The 18,938-nt window shown below is 53.8% G+C and overlaps 1 protein-coding gene across 1 annotated transcript in view; it reads right to left on the reverse strand.

The window, feature by feature from the left end:
- MYO7B (myosin VIIB) overlaps window positions 1–18,938 on the reverse strand; it is a 74,396-nt gene that overhangs the window by 42,490 nt on the left and 12,968 nt on the right. Inside the window, exons 3-9 of the mRNA XM_089328375.1 lie at window positions 11,745–11,858; window positions 10,807–10,959; window positions 9,463–9,647; window positions 8,129–8,250; window positions 4,135–4,277; window positions 1,536–1,649; window positions 306–459 (exon numbers count right to left, since the gene is read on the reverse strand). Of these exons, the coding sequence (XP_089184501.1) occupies window positions 306–459; window positions 1,536–1,649; window positions 4,135–4,277; window positions 8,129–8,250; window positions 9,463–9,647; window positions 10,807–10,959; window positions 11,745–11,858 (985 nt within the window). The remainder of the gene's footprint in view (window positions 1–305; window positions 460–1,535; window positions 1,650–4,134; window positions 4,278–8,128; window positions 8,251–9,462; window positions 9,648–10,806; window positions 10,960–11,744; window positions 11,859–18,938) is intronic.

Here is an 18,938-nt window from a genome sequence, read left to right on the forward strand (position 1 = left end):
CAGAACAAACTAACTGGCTTACAGGTTCATGCATGGGCTTGGTTAGTAAGACTTACTCTCACCCTTAGAGTCCTTTGGGGTCCCAGCTAAAAATGGGGGTACATTGTCCAGAGTCTCCACCTTCAGAGGTCCCTAAGCTTTGACATCTTCCCCCAAACTCCATGGGGTCTCCAAACTCACTGCACATTTTTTCAAATGTGTTTTTCCAGGACCAGTTGGGTGAGAAACCCCGGGACACTTCTTCCTCCCACCCCAGCCCTGCTCTGGGTCCCCAGGGGATGCAGCGAGGGCAGAAGCAACATTACCCATGAACTCCACATTCCCCAGGTGGAGAATGGCTGCCAGCAGCTTGCTCACATCCCAATTCTCAGAGTCGGAGAACTGGAGGATCTTCATGGCCGAGCGGACATGGGCGTAGTCCTTGGCGTCGTCAAGCCCCTCACAGGAGGTGCAGTTCCCCTGCAGGACAGGGCCCCTCAGCCAGCAGGGGTCACTCATGCCCCACCTCCCCAGAGCCCCGGAGAGTTCACACTGGAAGGCCAAGCTGAGAAGATACACAGAGGAACTTCATGGGCATAGCACACCTGGCCCTTGGCCGCTGTCTGGCCCCGGGCAAAGCCAATCAACCTCTCTCTGAGCCTCTGCCATGCATCCATAGTCGAACCTGCCTCATCTGCATCTGGGGAATACCGAGACTCGTTCCCATGACAACACTCTCCAGGGCCATCTCTCCAGCAATGCAGGAAAGGTGAGCCCTGGTGCTGAGCATCCAGGAGGGGCAGGCAGGCAGCAAGCTGCTGTGTGCACTGTTACGAGTGTGAGACCAAATGGCCAGGGCTGGCCTCAACAGGAAGACGTGAGGAGGGGGTGTCCTGGGGAGAGGGCTGGATTTCAGAACAGTGAAGGGTGCAGAAGCAGGGCCACCAGGTGGGCAGCAGGGCAGGAGCCTGCCAGGAGGCTAGGGCAAGAGTGGACAGGGGACAGTCAATGGACATTGGATCCAGGAGAAACTTGGAAGCCACCCCTAGGGACTTGGTCCTACACCAGAGAACGGCCAGGGGGGCCATGGTGCTCTTAGATGCTCATTGTCAGAAGCTAGTTGGGCTGTAGTGAGATGAGAGATTGGAGGTCAAGAGTGGTGACAGGGACCCATGAGAAAATGACTGGGCAAGGCAGTGCCCACAGGGGAGAGGGGCATGCAGGAGAGAAGGCCAACAGGCGGATGGAAGGGAAGAAGGTGTGCTGTCCCGCACAGCAGGGCCTCGATGGGCAACTACAACAACCACAGGGCCAGGAGGTGCTGGGGACCAGAGGGAAATGAGGCGGGGATGGGGGTGGGGGAACAGACCATGGAGAAGGAGGAGGCGGGGTGATGGGGAAGTTGCAACTTTGATGATAAACACAGCAGGGGCTGCAGGAGGTGGGGAGGGAGAAGGGAACCAGGCCCGGCAGCTGTGGAGTAAGGGTTGAACTGCACTCTGCCTGTTCCAGAGAGAGGCAGGGTGGCGGGCGGCAGGTGGCGGGTGGCGGCTCACCATGGTCAGGTAGTGGTACTCGGAAGGGGTCCCCAGGCCCAGCAGCTGCTTCTCCTCGGCACTCATGCCCATCAACATGTAGTAGAAGATGTGATAATTCCGCTCTTCCGCAGCCTGGGGAGGGATACTGATGAGTAGCCGCCCTCTGTCTACTGCCCAGCCCAGCTTCAGATGCAAGCTCTCCCGGCCTGGCTGCTGCCCTGGTCCTAGGCCAGCACTGCAGCTCTTGCTTCTTGATTGCTTTCTCTCTCTCTCTCTCTTTTTTTTTTTTTTTTTTTTTTTGGCAGCCCTGAAGCTTCCATGACCCAAAGCCACATGGCCAGGGAGTAGGGGTGCTGTCACCCCCAGGGCCACACTCTCGACTGTCACCTGGGAGACCCACTGGAAGGTCTGGGAGTCGCCCGTTTACCTAGGCCTCTGCATGTTTAACGCTATTCATAAACGCATTCCCAAGGTAAAAATTCAAATGATCAAAGTACAGCAGGACATATGACATCGAAGTCAACATCCAAAAAGTTTGTGGAGAATGGAATAAAAACATAAGCTGATTTTGGTGCAAAAAAATAAAGGCCTTGAAATTCATGCACAGTTTTTTCCATAAACTTTTTTTTTTTGACAGGCAGAGTGGACAGTGAGAGAGAGAGACAGAGAGAAAGGTCTTCCTTTGCCGTTGGTTCACCCTCCAATGGCCGCCGCGGCCGGCGCGCTGCAGCCGGCACACCGCGCTGATCCGATGGCAGGAGCCAGGAGCCAGGTGCTTTTCCTGGTCTCCCATGGGGTGCAGGGCCCAAGCACCTGGGCCATCCTCCACTGCACTCCCTGGCCATAGCAGAGAGCTGGCCTGGAAGAGGGGCAACCGGGACAGAATCCGGCGCCCCGACCGGGACTAGAACCCGGTGTGCCGGCGCCGCTAGGCGGAGGATTAGCCTAGTGAGCCGCGGCGCCGGCCCATAAATTTTTGAAGTCCCCTCATAGCATCACAAGATGAGAGCTTCCTTCCACCCTGCCTCCCCCTCTTCAAATTCCTTTCTCCCCTCCCCAAGAACCACCGCTTCCTATGATGTGCAGTTATTGATAGCACGTGCAGGAAAAGTGCATCTCATCCCCCCTTATTTGTTATTCTGCGGCTTCCTTTTTCTTTTTTTCTTCCACATGGGTGGCAGAGACCTCAGTGCGTGAGCCATCCTGCGTGTAGTGTTAGCAGGAAGCTGGAAGCGTGACTGTGACACAGACACTTGGATATGGGAACTGGGTGTCCCAAGCAGTACAGCTTATGCGCTGTGCCAAATGCCTGCCCTGGGACAAGCTTCATTTCTTCACCAGCGCCAGAAGTTTCCTACCCAGTCCATGGGGGCACCAAGTGGTTGGAATTCACCTAGCGCTGTGTGAAGCAGTGTGAACTGCTGGGGAGGGCAAGTCATGGAGGCAGAGAGATTCTGCTAGGCACCAGCTCTGGGACATGGGGTGCTTACCTGAACCTATGGGGACTCGGTTTCCTGATCTGTGCCATGGGGATACAGAGACGTACCTCTCACGGATGTTGTAAGGATCAGGTGAGAATATGCAGGGGGATGTGAGCCTGGCACGGCACGGGGGAGGGAGGGATGGAGAGTGATGATGTCACTATATATGAGCTCCATTCTCCAGCTTCCCGCAGTACTGTGACATCTGTCCTTCCTTACGCAGCCCCAGTGCCTCTGTGGGTGGTGTTTCCCCTGTCTGGACCTCCAACCATGCTTGCTCATGTGCACACATGTTTAACATGTTACGCATCATACAAGAGCGCACACACACACACTCACACAAGATAGTGCTGCAGGGGGAGGCACACACTGGCATCTCGGCTGCTCAGGGGCAGCTAGGTGAGTGGCAGGCCCGATGCAAGATAAAACTCAGGCAGGGCCTCTTGCTAAGAAGCCGGTGAGAGAATTTCAAGATGGCGGCCGCAGAGCAGACAGCCCGGTGCAGGGTGCTCTGAGCACAGGTGCAGCATGGGCAGCAGGGCACCACGCCTCCTGACCACTGGCCCCCTGGGCACTGTCACACAGTCCCCCTCTCATGGCACCGACACACTTGTGACACCCTGCCCTCTGGTCACTTCTAGTGGAGCTGAGGCGTGGCGGCCATGACTAAGGAAGAAAGCTGTGTGGTGGGGGCTGGCACTGTGGCACAGCAAGTGAAACCTCAGCCTGTGACACCGGCATCCCACATGGGCACCGGTTTGAGTCCTGGCTGCTCCACTTCCGAACCAGCACCCTGCTAATGCACCTGGGAAAGCAGCATATGATGACCCAAGTGCTTGGGTCCCTGCACTCACGTGGAAGACCAAGATGGAGTTCCAGGCTCTTATGACTATTTGGGAAGACACCTCTGTGTCTCTCAAATAAATAAAATGTCTTTTTAAAAGAGTCGTATGGTTGAAACATTGAAATTGCAGAAAATCCTCTCTTTTGTTTCCTGGAGTGTGATGGCAAGACCCTTATTATCCAGGGTGGTGAGCCCTGGGACAAGAGCAGAGGGCCAGAGCGAAGGAGGAGGTGTGGCTCGGAGCCCTGCCCCGCCCCACTCAGCCCCGCCCCGCTCAGCCCCGCCCCCTCACCTGGTGGCAGACGCGGGACTTTTCCAGCAGGAACTGCTCGATGCGCGCACCCTCGATGACCCCACTGGGGTTGAAGTAGATGTCGATGTACTTCCCGAAGCGGCTCGAGTTGTCATTGCGGATCGTCTTGGCATTGCCGAAGGCTGCGGATGGGCAGGCAGTGCCCACCGTGGGAGCAGAGAGAAGATAAGATGTACTCCGGGGTAGGGGGGCAGGGGGGTCATCTGGGAAGGCTTCTCAGAGGAGGTGGCCAAGGCCAGAGCGGAAGGATGGGTAGGGCTGCCCCAGGCAGCGCTGGCAGCTGCTGTGCTTGGGGAACTTAGTCCCCAAGTACACGTGTGGTTTGTGTTTGGGGTGAGAGCTTTGTGGGATGCGTGCCTCGGGCCGTCATGAATGGAACCACCCACTCACAGACCAACAGACTCATGGGTGATCACAGGAGCGAGTGTGTTAGAGAAGAGAGCTCTCTCCCGCAGGCTTGCTCAGTCTCTCTGTGCGGTGCTGATGCAGCAGACAGGGCCTCGCGGAGAACACGCTGGCTCCAGAACTGTGCATTTGGTAGGTCTCTTTTATATCTAAGTCATCCAATCTCCAGGTGTTTTGTAACAGCTACAGGAAATGGGCTAGGACAGCAACCAAAGGCATGGAGAGGAAGGCCACGCTCAGAGGTCAGGCAGTGGGGGCTGTGCCTGCAGGCAGGGAAATCTGGCCCCAGCCAGATCGGTTCAGTAGGGGGAGGCGGGAGGCACAGAGCCTTGAATGCCAGGCTCAGAAGATGTGCATTTCAGAAAGATGGCTCAGGCTGCAGAGCAGAGGCCGGGACGGAGAGGGTGAGCCTGTGGGGACAGAGGCAAGAGCTGGCCCAGGCTTGGGGTCAGCTGAGGAAGTCAGACCAGGAGGAGTTTGGGTTGGCAGCGTGATCCCAAGTGCGCTTTGCAGAGCTTTGGCTGCAAGCATTTATGATGTGATCCACAGTGAGAAAAATCTTGTGCTCTGTCCTAGTGAGCACTGATGTCCAAATGGAGTCACTTGGATCAAAATCTAACCAAGACAATAAATAAATACACCTAGGGGGCCACGAAGGGAGTGTCTCGGGTAAGTGCTATTACACACTCTCTGAACACTGTTACTGTCAAGGGCTGTCCAAACTGCAGCTCGCCACACACACAGAACACCCACCTGACCCACACACAGGACACCCACGAGCCGCCATCAACAACACCCCAGGGCCCTGGAACCAATGCTCTCTCTGGGGCAAAGCAAATGATGCAAGTGAGTGCATTTTTTTTTTCTGCCTTTCAAAGTTTCCTCTGGCCTAATCTCAGTGGATATGCCCGTGGTCCCCAGGGCATGCACACCCCAGATTAGAACCCTCAGTGAGGGTCTCTCTCTCTCTCTCTCTCTTATTCAGCTTGACAACACAAACCACAGCTGCATAAATAAAGAAACTAGTCTGTACCCATCTCACCAAAAGCGATGCGCTGGGGTCTCTTTTCTATTCGATGCTACTACATTTGTTCTAACTGACCGGCTTAGTGACCCTTTAAGAGATGGGATGTGGTTTGGAAACTGCCCCCCAGCGTTTTGTTCCAGGAGAATAGCGGAAATGGATTTCCTTGGTGAAACAGATTCCGGAAACCCCTCCTCTCTCCTGCAGGGCAGGGCCTCTGAGAGATGCCAACCCTGAACCCTAGTTAATGGATGGAATCCAACATGGCTGTCAAGGTTGACTGGCCACCTGTGTCATCAAGAAAGATTCTGATGTAGACAATTTTTTTTTTGTAGAAATTGACAGGCTAGAGGCTGGCACTGTGATGCAGTGGGTTAAGCAGCAGCTTGCAATGCTGGCATCCCATATGGGAGCCATGATTTAGGCTCCACTGCCTATCCAGCTCCCTGCTCATGCTCCTGGGAAAGCAGCAGAGGGTAACCCTGTGCTCGGGGTCTCTGCCACCCACATGGGAGACCTGGAAGAAGCTCCTGGCCCCGGCTTCAGCCTGACTGAGCCCTGGACATTTCAGTCATTTGCTGAATAAACCAGAGGATGGAAGATATCTCTGTCTGTCTGTCTTTCTCTGTATGTGTCACTCTGTGAAGGAAGGAAAGGAGGGAGGAAAGGAGGGGAGGAGGGAGGGAGGAAGACTGCTTATATCATAGAAAACATCTGCTTGGGGCTGGCGCCATGGTATAGAAGGTTAAGCCAGTGGTGCTGGCATCCCATATGGGTGCCAGTTCAAGTCCCAGCTGGTCCACTTTTGATCCTGATCCCTGCTAATGTGCCTGGGAAAGCAATGGAAGATGGCCCGAGTACCTGAGCCCCTGCACCCATGTGGGAGACCTGGAGGAAGCTCCTGGCTCCTGGCTTTGGCCTGGCCTAGCTCTGGCCATTGTAGCCATTGGGAGAATGAACCAGCAGATGTATGACCTCTCTCTCTCTCTCTCTCTGTAACTCTGCCTTTCAAATAAATAAATCTTTGAAAGAAGAAAAAAAAATTTTTAAATTTCCCTCCTGCATATCTATCCAAGAGAAAAACTTGTCTTTGCCAAAAAATACATGTGCCAGTGTTTATGGAGGCCACAGTCACTAAAAACTGTAAATAACCTAAATGTTCAATTGGTAAATAGGCAAGCTGCTGCCCCCTAACATGGACCTGCACTCAGCAGGAGCGATTGGTAACGTGGGAAAGAACACAGAAGCGTCCAAAGGCATCGTGCTAAGGAGAGGTGCTGGGAGCAGTGGGCAATGTACTGCCTGATCTCATTTCCCTGACATTCTGGAAAAGACAAAAGTACGGGGGCTGGGGAGGGGGAAGCTGATGGGTGAGGGGTTGCCAGGGCTGGGGTGGGGAAGGAGAGTGGACTACAAAGGAGCAATGGGCAAGGTTTTAGGGTGACAGGAGTGCTCAGTGCCATGGTCACATGAGGGTTCTGTTGCTGTAGAAGTTTGTGGAGACTCACACAATGGTACAGCCAGAAAAGTGAATTGTTACTGTTTGTAAAGTATCCCTCAATGATTAATTCTTGTTTAGATGGATTTATTTGAAGGGGAGAGTGACAAACACACACACAGAAAGTGGGGGAAGGGAAGAGAGAGAGAGAGAAAGAATCTTCCCTCTGCTGGTTCACTCCCCAAATGGCCTAAATGACCAGGGCTGGGGCCAGGCAAAAGCCAGGAACCAGGAACTCTATCCAGTTCTCCCACATGAGTGGCAGGGGCCCAAGCACTTGGGCCATCTTCCACTGCTTTCCCATGCACATTAGCAGGGAGCGGATTAGAAGTGGAGCAGCTGGGATTTGAACCAGTGTTCTGATACGGGATGTGGCATTGCAGGCAGTGGCCTAACCCACTGCGCCACACGTCGGCCCCAGCATCCTTCAGTTATAAAGAAACAAGACAGGCTGTGTTGTTCAGTGGCTGATAGCCTTGGCCCAAGGTCCCAGGCTCCTGGGCTGCACCAGTCACAGACTTAGCCTGACTCCCTGGGGCTCCGGGCAAGGTTCCTTTTAGGGACAGTTTGTAGAGCTCCACACTGGCTTGGCCGAGGTTTCATCAGGTCTCCACTGCAGCTGGAAGCCTCCCCTACCCTCCCTCCCTCGCCCCTCCTGTTCCTTTCCCAGGCATCCGACCAGCCTCTCAGGCTCCCTGCTTTATCTCACCCCACAATAAACATCGCACACTGGCTGTAGCCCCTCAGTTCCTAGGGGGCCTGAATGGACACACCTGGCGTATCCCAGATTGACTGGATCTTTGGAGCTCTCTATAAAAGGAATACTTCCCACCATGCTGTAGAAAACACACGTAGCCGCAAGCTTCTAAATTCATCAGTGTTTCTCCTCGTGCCACTAGGGGGACCCAATTTGGGTCCAGCCCACCTGTGTCCCAAGACTTCCGCTTATCCAGTCCTCTCCTCCAGCTTTTGGAGCAGGAAGTTCCCAAGCCCATGGGGCTGTGCGAGGCGGGTGGGATTCGAGGAAGACGAGGGTGACCACTCACCTTCCAGGATGGGGTTGGCCTCCAGGACCTGCTGCTCAATCCACGAATGCTGGCCGCTGACGGTGGCCAGGAACTGCAGGATGAGCTTGGTGGTCTCAGTCTTCCCAGCCCCGGACTCACCACTGCCAGGAGGGGGTTGGGATGGGATGTGAGTCCACAGAAGAACGTTCGTTCCTACCCCTTCTCCACTCTCCTGCAAACGCTCGCCAAGCGGGCTCTCTGGGTATGTCTGATAGGGACGCCTGCTCCCCATGCAGAAATCCCAGTGCATTTGCCCTGCAGCCCCCTGTGGGTCTCAGGCCACCCCTGTTGTAGAAGTTACTGGACTTAAGAAAGTTCATGAGAAATGAAACTAAAGGACAGGATTATTTGATACAAGAAAGATTTGTTTAAAGATTTATTTTGTCTGAAAGGCAGAGTTACACAGAAAGGGAGAGAGAGAGTGCACGTGTGAGAGAGACTTTCATTTGCTGGTTCACTACCCACTGGCTGCAATGGCTGGGGCTGAGCCAGCCCGGAGTCAGAAGCCTGGAACTTCTTCCAAATCTCTCACTTCTGCTGCTTTCCTGGGAACATTAGCAGGGAGCTGGATTGGAAGTGGAGCAGCCAGGACTTGATGTAACACCATATCGCATGCTGGTGCTACAGGTGGTGGCTTTACCCGCTGCACCATAACACCAGCCCCAATGCAAGAAATTTTGAAATCCATACACAGTTTTTTCATCATATGAATCTTTTATGAATTTTTGGGAGATCTCTTATATACATGGATTTAATTTTTTTGCACCAAAATACACACATTTTAATTCCATTTTTCAATGAGCTTTTGAAAGTTCCTTTGTACAGATGAATGAATGAAAGGACTCGTTGTCAGACCAGCAGCACCTGTCGCCTGGTCAGATGTGCAGATTCTTGGGGCTGGTGCTGTGGCATAGCTGGTTGGGCCTCTGGTTCAAGTCCTGGCTGCTCCACTTTCCATCCAGCTCCCTGCTGGTGTTTCTGGGAAAGCAGCAGGAGAATGGCCCAGGTGCTTGGGCCCCTACACATAGGAGACCCAGATGAAGCTCCTGGCTTCAGCCTGGCCCAGTGCTGACTGCTGCAGCCATCTAGGGAGTTAACGAGTGCGTGGAAAATCTTGCTCTCTCTCTCTCTCTCTCCCCCTCTCTCTGTAACTCTGACTTTCAAATAAGTAAATGAATCTTAAAAAGAAGAAGGAAGGAGGAAGACGATGACCCCTAAGTCACACAGGCCTGGCAGGTGCACCGGTGAGGAGAGGTTTGGGGGGTGGAGCCTGAACCGCTGCTCCCCCAGTAGTGATGTGGGGTGAGTCCCACCTGATGACGCAGCCCTGGTCCTGCTTGTTCTTCTTCATGTTGAAGTAGCAGCTGTTGGCGATGGCAAAGACATGAGGAGGCAGCTCACCCACGTGGCGGTTGTAGTAGAGCTGCACCTGCTCCAGTGTGTAGAGGGGCAGCACCTGGAACGGGTTCACGGCCACCAGGATGGAGCCTGTATAGGTCTGGGGAGGGAAGGGGCGGTCAGTGCTCTCTGCCCTCGAGACAGTGCCCTGCCTGGCCTTGGCCTTGGCTGGGGCCAACTCTGGGGGGAGGTGGGGTCTGATCTTGGGTCTGGGAGATGAAACTCTGAGCTGCTCAGGGGCCTTCTCTGGGAAGATGGGGTGTCCAAGGGGAATATGAGCGCCCCTGGGAGGGTCGATGTTAACTGTTTAGTCTCTAGCATGGTGCCTAGAAGGGGCTCTGATGAAATGGGCTGAGGGCTGAATGTGTGAGATGCAATTTCACCTGCTCCCATAGGGGCCTCCAGGAAGGCTGGCCAACAGCTGTAGCCCTCCCTGATATATGTCGTATGCTTGGTGCTCCTGGGGACCAGCCCCACTCCTGGGACCCCAGTCCAAGGTCACGAGGAACCCCTGCCCCCACAAGCCTCTGCCACAAGCCAGAAGATGAGGAAAGGGAATGCGAGCCATTGGGCCTCTGGGCTGTGAGGACCCCATGAAGGCTGCACACACCAGCTTGCTGGAACCTCACTGCCATAATCAGTCCAAGGTGCTCCGCCCACATGGGCCTGGAGCCACCCAGGGTGCCCTGTCCCTTCTCCCCCAGGGCTGCTGCATTCTCCCCTCCTGACTGCCTCTCAGTTCAGGATCTGCCCCCCAGCCCCCACTCCCCACTCCCCAGAACTCCTCTGAGCAGCCCACAAAGGCTGTGGTCACAATCCACCCCTCCCCAACCAGACAAGAGGTGGTGCAGGCAGCGACTCCCTCAGGCCACACCCACTTGGTATCAGAGCACACGAAGAGGGGCTGGGGGAACGCAGTTCATGGCCAGGTTTGGGGGAAGGGCCCTCCTTGTCTGTGGGTGGAGACTGCTCTCAGGAGGGAAGGGGTCTTCTGTCTGGGGCCTCTGTCTCTGCAGCATGCCCAAGAAGTGGCAGGCAGAGGCTGTGTCCACTGGGTGGCCTCCTGTGTCCACTGCGCCCTGCCGCTCAGTCACACAAGGAGGGAAGGGGCAGCACCCGGAGTACCCACTGTGCGTCAAGCACGGCGCTGTCACCATGCATCAGCTTCCTGCTTCTCTAGGACTTGGGAGTAGAGACCTAGAAAGGCCAGGCACCTGCTGGGGGGGGGGGGGTGTCAGGCCCCCGTGACGCGGACTCACATAGATCTTGTGCTGCTGGTAGCGGATCAGCAGGTTGTGCACCATGCCTGCCTCATTGAGGTCCCCCAAGCGGATCATGTCCTCCACACCCTGGACGGAGGTGGGGTGCATGGGGCTGAGGACCCCCAGCTGCTCTGTTCGGATCCAGTGTTCCTGGAATGACAAGGGCAGACTCCCCTGAGGGGCGGCCTCCCCGGGGAACCAGCCTACCGAACCCTCTCCTGCCTAGTTTGTGGCTGCGGGGTCACAGGTCAGCTGGCCCGGGACCGGTGACTGGCCTGTGCTCAGGCTCAGCCTGAGGTTAAGGCTAAGGGACACCTGTGACAGGATCAAGCTCATTAATGACTGGGGTCAGCCCAGGTCTCGGCTGGCAGTCGCTTGCAGCCAGAAGGCAAATTTAGAGTCAGGTTGCAGCTGAGGCAGTTGTTGAAATAAAGCGTGCAAGTTTCAGCGTATCCAGATAGAACAGCTTATTGTTATTTTACCGGTTTCTGTAATCTGGGTATCCCAGACCACAGTCTAGAACCTTCTCCATGGAGGCCAAGTCTGCACACGCTGGCAGAAGAGGAGTAAAGTGACCAGCTAGACGCCTGCCCTGAAAGCCCTTCTCCCAGTACCCTTGACTGGCCTTGCCCACTCCGTGGAGGGGCTGGCTGTGCTGGCCATCCCAAGTTGCTGACCTCTCGCCTGTGTGGTTCTGCCCCTTCTTGTTCCTCCACACACTACTCGCCACCCCCATCACTTTGTACACCTGCTTTCTGCCTGCTCACGTCACGTCTTCCTATTCTCCAAATAGTCCTGGTTTTCCATGGCTCCAAGCATTCCCCCAAATGAACAAGCCCAGACATTGGAACTGCAGGCTGCTGTGGGGGGGTGGGGGGTGGTTCCAGGGCCCCTGGTGGGGTGGGGGGCCCGAGATGGGGGAGCCCAACACTGACCTTGCCCTCGTCATCTTCAACCAAGATCTTGCCTGGCTTCGTTTCTTTGATGACGCCTCCAATGGCCACACCGATCTTGTTGGTGGGAGGAGAGTCCAGCCACACATGGTCACCCTGGAGGACAGAGAGTGGACAATGGTCTCACCCTGGCTGGAGGGCTCTGCTTCTCCCAGATCAACATGAGGGCATCAACCATGAGAAAGCAAGACCCAGGGTCCCCGACAGAAGGCATGGCCAGAGTGGCTGTGAAGGCGCCCCCAGATGACAGGTGAGCCCAGGCATGTCACAGGTGCCCCCACACCAGGGGTGGTTTCTTCCTGAAGATGAAAGAGACGTAACTCCCAAAAAATTGGAACATTTGAAGGGAGGAAGGTGCAGGTTAAAGTAGTGAGAAACATGAAGAAAATCAGGATGCCAGGGAAAAGGACAATTCTGAAGTGTAGCAAAGGGAAGCCCAAGTGCTTAGCATACATAGCGTGGTTCAGCTGAGGGCAGTGTAACCTTCACTGAGTAAGCCGCACTCTGCTGTGGATCTGATGAAAAATAGGATTTCACACTTTGGGCAGGATAGAGAGACCCATGGTAACTGGGAGGGAATGCTGGGGATGCTGCTGCAGGGTGAGGAGATACAGCTTTTCCTACACGGTAAGAAGTTTCAATATCAGGGGGCTGGCACTGTGGCGAAGTGGGTAAAGCTGCCCACCTGGGACACCGGCACCCCCTAAGGACACCGGTTCAAGTCCTGGCTGTTCAACTCCCAATCCAGCTCTCTGCTAATGCGCCTGGGAAAGCAGCAGAAGATGGTACTCAGGCCCATGTACTCAGGCTTCTGCAACCATGTGGGAGACCTGGAAGAAGCTCCTGGCTTCTGGATTTGGATTGGCCCAGCTCTGGCCATTGGGGCTTTTGGGGTGAACTAGCAGATGGAAGGTTAGAAGTCAGCACGGGTGCTGAGCATCGCACAGCGGAATTGACCTCAATCAGATGTAAAAAAGAGACAGAGACCACTTCCAGTCCCGACCCAATGAGAGAGCTCAGTGGGGAAGGAACTGGAAAAGTCAATCAAAGGGAAGTGAATCAGAACTGGTCTACTGTTTGGCCCAAGCTCAAGCCCTGTTAGGAAATATGAGGGCCAAGTTCATGGAAAATGGAAATAAAATGCAGGCTTATTTTGGCAGAAGAAATAGAAATCTGTGCAGAGTTTTTCCATAATATGCATCACCTTGAACTTTTAGAAGGCCTTTTGTATGCATGAGTTTCAGGATTTTTGCATCAAAATAAACATTTTTAAAAAATATTTATTTCAAAGGTAGAGTGAGAGAGAAAGAGATAGAGATAGAGATAGAGATAGAGACAGAGACACATCCACTGTTTCACTTCCTAAATGGCCACAACAGCTGGGACTGGGCCAGGCAGAAGCCAAGAGCTAGGAACACCATCCAGGTCTCCCATGTGGGTGGCAGAGACCCAAGAAGAGCCACCTTCTGCTACTTTCCACGCCCATTAGCAGGGAGCCAGATCTGAAATAGAGCAGCCGGGACTTGTGAACTGGCCCTCCGATATGGGATGTGGGCATCCCAATTGGTGGTCCTATCAGCTGTACCTCTGCACCTGGTTTTAATTCCATTTCCATGAACTTGTCAAACCCCACCCTCTAAGTGAGAAGCCAAGTGCCAAAAAACTCAGTGGCAGAAAAAGCACCCGAGTCGTGAAAGAAGACAAAAAGCAGAAGCTGACAGAGGCACAGAAAGCGAAAGTGGGCGTCAAGGTTACGGAAATCAGAGACTCCCGGAGCCATGTTGTTCTGGGGGACAAGAAACACCTGGTGGCTGGCTGCTTGTGCTGGAGAGGAGGTGGTAGTAGGTGGCAGCCTGAGATGGGAATTACTACCCAGAAACCCATACACGGCAAGCAGTGAACTCTGCTCTCAGATGCTGTCACGCTAATGCCTCCCACTTACCCAGTGCACTCCACTGCTGTGACTTTCTCTCCTCTCGCAGGGACAAGGGTTGGAGTGCCCTGTGCTTGCAGCAGAGATGGAAGAACTCCCCAGCTGGGGTGCCTGAGGTCCTAGCCCCAGGGCAGGCCCATCAGCCAACAGCAGCTGGTGCCCCACAGTCTGCAGGGGCAGGTGGCCCGGTGACCTTGTTCTTGTTCTTCCCAGGTGCCTTGCCCTTGGACTACCTCCCCAGTTGGTTAGAGATAGATTGATGTAGGAACATAAACATGTCCAGGTAGACAAGTTAAATAGTGTCTTTTAAGTGATATGCTGCTCTCTGTTTCTATGACAACTAGGCAGGCTCCAGTGGCTGATCTATTTGCCTGCCAATGGGCACAGTAGGCTGATATGTATTCTCCTTGGTAACTATTTGGCTCCTGGCCACTATTGTGGAAACGCCCTGTAAAAGCCAGCTCATAAACTGTTTGTGGGCTGGTGCAGTTGTTGCTGCTGCTGCTGCTCAGCTGGCCAATTAAAGACTGTCTCATCTGGGGCTCCTGCAGTGCCAGAATCCCATATGGGCTCTGGTTCAAGACCCGGCTGCTCCACTTCCAATCCAGCAGTAGAAGATGGCCCATGTCCTTGGGCCCCTGCACCCATGTGGGCAACCTGGAAGAAGCTCCTGGCTCCTGGCTCCTGGCTTCAGATTGGCTCAGCTCCAACCATTGCAGCCACTTGGGGAGTGAACCAATGGATGGAAGACCTCTCTCTCTCTCTCTCTGCCTCTCTGTAACTCTGCCTTTCAAATAAATAAAAAGAATGTCCCATCTATGGCTCCATGAGGGTTTTCTGGGTGCAGGCCTCATGAGGCCAAGGTCAGACCTGACAATTGATCAAGAGTAATGAATGATTGATTTGCCATGAAGCTCAATAAATAAATGTTCATGGCTTAACTAACTGGAGACTGCCAATCTAATAAAGAAGTACTTTGGATTTCAATCTGTCTGCTCAGTCTCATGTATGGAAGGATCCCAGTCCCTCTGCATATAGATCTGTTGGCACCCATAGCACTCACCATGGGTTTCATGGGAGTAACCAAAAGCCGTGTTCCACCCAGGGCCCCATGACAGTGCAGAATAGATGGTCCTCTCCCTTATTTGTTGGTTGGAGATGTAAGGGTAGCACTGGTGGAGAGAGAAAAGTCTCTGGGAGCTCATCTCTAAGTCACCTACTGCACATGTGTGCACATGTGTTTGTGCATGTGTGTACATGTGTGTGTGAATGTGCATGCACCTGACACCACACATTGGCCAGCAGGAGCTACTCATCTATAAAAATCTTCAGTGTTTGCCTGGGATTCACCCCCTGGCTGCATCTCTTAGTCCCTGGGTTTCTTGGGGAGCCCCACCCTCTTCCATGGGGATGGGGTGAGAGACTCAGACCCAGAGCACTCATTCTACCCCCTTGTGGCTGGCAAAGATGCTGTAAACATGGTTCTGTTGGTCAATCCTTAATGTGGTCAAGGTTGGTGCTGCCCAATAGAAATACAGAATGAGCCACACGTGTGGTTTAGAATTCTCTGGCAGTCACATTTAAACAGGAGAGAGAAATGAGAGATGTTAAATTTAGGAAAGATTAGCCGGCGCCACGGCTCACTAGGCTAATCCTCCGCCTTGCGGCACCGGCACACCGGTTTCTAGTCCCGGTCGGGGCGCCGGATTCTGTCCCGGTTGCCCCTCTTCCAGGCCAGCTCTCTGCTGTGGCCCGAGAGTGCAGTGGAGGATGGCCCAAGTGCTTGGGCCCTGCACTCCATGGGAGACCAGGATAAGTACCTGGCTCCTGCCATCGGATCAATGCGGTGCACCGGCCGCAGAGGCCATTGGAGGGTGAACCAACGGCAAAGGAAGACCTTTCTCTCTGTCTCTCTCTCTCACTGTCCACTCTGCCTGTCAAAAAAAAAATTAGGAAAGATTTTTAATCTAATAGTCCAAAATGCTATTTTTTTTTTTTTGGCCAGGCAGAGTTAAAGAGAGAGAGAGTTGTAGACAGTGAGAGAGAGACAGAAAGGTCTTCCTTCCGTTGGTTCACTCCCCTAATGGCTGCTACGGCCAGCGCTGCACCGATCCGAAGCCAGGAGCCGGGTACTTCCTCCTGGTCTCCCATGCGGGTGCAGGGACCCAAGCATTTGGGCCATCCTCCACTGACTTCCTGGGCCACAGCAGAGAGCTGGACTGGAAGAGGAGCAACTGGGACTAGTACCTGGTGCCCCAACCGGGACTAGAACCCCGGGGTGCCGACACCACAGGCGGAGGATTAACCTAGTGAGCCATGGCGCTGGCCTAAAATGCTATTGTTTTTAACAAAGAATTCTGGGCTGGCATTGTGGCATAGTGGGTAAAGCCACTGCCTGAGACACTGGCATCCCATATGGGCACTGCTTCAAGTTCCAGCTGCTCCACTTCTCATCCAGCTCCCTGCTAATGTACCTAGGAAAGCAGTGGAAGATGGTCCAAGGGCTTGAGCCCCTGCCACTCACATGGGAGACCTGGAAGAAACTCCTGGCTCCTAACTTTGGCCTGGCCCAGCCCTGGCTGTTGTGGCCATTTGGGGAGTGACCCAGAGGATGGAAGATCTCTTTCTCTCTGTCTCTCCCTCTCTCTCTGTAGCTCTGCCTTTCTAATAAATAAAATAAATCTCTTTTTTTCCAAAAAAAGTAACTCAAATAAATATTGTTTTTAAAATTTTATTTGAGAGAGAGAGAGGCAGATAGACAGAAAAATCTTCCATATGCTGCTTCACTCCCCAAATGCCCACCACAGCCAGGGATGGGACAGGCTGAAGTCAGGTGGTGAGAACTGAACCTAGGACCCAGGTACTGGAGCTGTCATCACCTCAGACTTCCAGGGTGTGCACTAGAAGGAAGCGTTACTCAATAACCGAGCCAGGACTTGAGCCCAAACTGTCTAAAATAGAATGCAGAGATTTTAACAGCTGGGCCTAACCCTCAACCCTATAAAGGTTACTCATATGATATTTCACTTTCTTTTTTTGTATTAAGTTCTTGGATCTGTCAGTGTGGACAAACGTGGCCAGTACTCAGTGCCACTGGGCTGGGGACCATCAGGGACAGCAGACTTAGAATGGCATGGTTCACCTGCTCCCAAGACTTCCCAGAATGCACTGCAATCTGGCAGCCCCTGGGCCTCTGCCTGTGCTGCCACCTCTGGAGACCACTCTGCCCCTCTGTGTACGTCAGAGCATCCAGCAGCCCCGAGACTGATGTCAAGCTTTGGGATTGGATGTGGCTCCCAATGCCCTGGTGTCATCCTCACAGCAACGGAACCGTCATTCTGATTTCGCCACACAGAGGGGCATAGAAATGGTGGGCCTGGGAGCACAGTTCGTCTGGCTCCCAAAGGCGGTCTTGGAAGCTTGGAGAAGTCACATCCGTGGATCCCGGCGCTCCTAGCAAGTGGCTGCTTCACCTGTGACCCTTCAGTAGCTGTAGCTCCGCCTCCCTGTTCCCACAACAGCAACCAGATATGGCTAGGATTCCCCAGGTCAGAAGCACCGCTGATGCCCTGAGAAGTCGGACAGCCCTGTGTCCATTTGGCGGGTGAAGAAACAAATGTTCAGCGGCTGCTAAAGAAATGCCCACCTCACTATCAGCCCAAGCTTCTGACGCCAGAAAATAAAATTTCTCCACCTCGAGCTCTGCTTGGATTATACAGGAAGAAGCTACTAGCCCCACTGATTGCTTATTTAAAAGTAAAGACTCTCCTGATGTGGGTTAGGCAGGGAGATAGTTAGCAAAGGAGCTGAGAGAAGGCAAGCAGCCTTTGTGCTGGGCCACCTAAAACCCCACCCCCTTCCGTGCTGATCCATCAAGGCTGCAGGCTCAGCACATCGTTTCCCCATCATGCCCCCAGCCTTACACCCCCTCATTGTGACCACGCGTATACTGCAGCTCCACGCAGAGAGGCCATGACACCCTCTCCGAGATCACCACACCCTCTCCGAGATCACCGCTCACACCAAAGCCCCACCCAGATGCAGCCTTATTTGTATATTCATTGAGGGCTCCACTCCTACCTGATAAAGGGACCGCCCAAACCTTGGTAGAGGCCGACAGCGCGCTTTGCGCATGGAAAGAGATTGCCCCCACTGTCTGAGTATGTGCTAGCCCTTTAAGTAGGTCCTGCTTTCCTCTACAACTGTAAAGTCTCTGCTTTGAATTCTCTCACAGGGAGGCCTGGGGACCACAACACCTCAGCACCCCTGCAGTGCTGTTACTCCGCAGGCTTTCAGAGTCCTGTGACTCTGTCCCTCCGCAGTGACCCAGTGAAGCCCTAACGCCCGATGTGACTTCATTCAGAGGAAAGAAAGACATTATGGTTAACTGGGGTCACAGGGGGTGCCCTACTTCAGTGGAACTGGTGTCCTTATGAGAGAGAAATCAGCCTCTTCTGCTGCCTCTCTCCTCCCAGCACACAGCACGAAGGCCATGTGTCAACCATGAGCATGAGTCAGGAAGGCAGATAACCAGCCCCGACTTTGCAACCACGAGTGCAGATGAAGACCAAAGGGAAGTATAGAACAGGGGCAGAGAATTTGAAGTGGTCGACTCCCTTGAGCTTGTTTTTCAGTGGATGTTCTAGAAAAGTACTCAGAGGGCATTTATAAGGTGTGAAGATGTGTATTGCTTGTGCACTGCCCACTACAGCCTCTAACCCTGGCTAGAAAATCCCCAGCAAGGGGCCGGCACTGTGCTGTAGTGGTTTCAGCCATTGTCTACAGCGCTGGCATCCCATACGGGCACCTGCTGGAATCCCGGCTGCTCCATTTCCCATCCAGTTCTCTGCTAATGCTCCTGGGAGAGCAGTGGGAAATGGCCTAACTTGCCACCCATATGGGAGACCCAGATGAAGCTCCTGGCTCCTGGCTTCAGCCTGGCCCAACCCTGGCAGATCTGGCCACTAGGGGAGTGAACCAGAGGATGGAAGATTTCTCTCTCTCTCTTTGCCTCTGCCTCTCTCTCTCTCTCTCTAACTTCACCTTTCAAATAAGTAAATCAATCTTGGGGAAAAAAAAAGAGAAGAGAAGCATTCAGCAGCTTCTTGGGGAACCTTCCTACATCACCTCTGCTTGTCACACATGAACAGAACTTTCCTCTGGGCAGCTCCCACTTGAGACTGGTCATTTGGTGACACCCCGAGCAGATGGACCCCTGGTGTCTGCTCATGTTGACACATTCA

The sequence above is a fragment of the Oryctolagus cuniculus genome, chromosome 3, assembly GCF_051225735.1.
Source record: "Oryctolagus cuniculus isolate XC-2025 breed Fujian yellow rabbit chromosome 3, ASM5122573v1, whole genome shotgun sequence".
NCBI classification, from domain to species: domain Eukaryota; kingdom Metazoa; phylum Chordata; class Mammalia; order Lagomorpha; family Leporidae; genus Oryctolagus; species Oryctolagus cuniculus.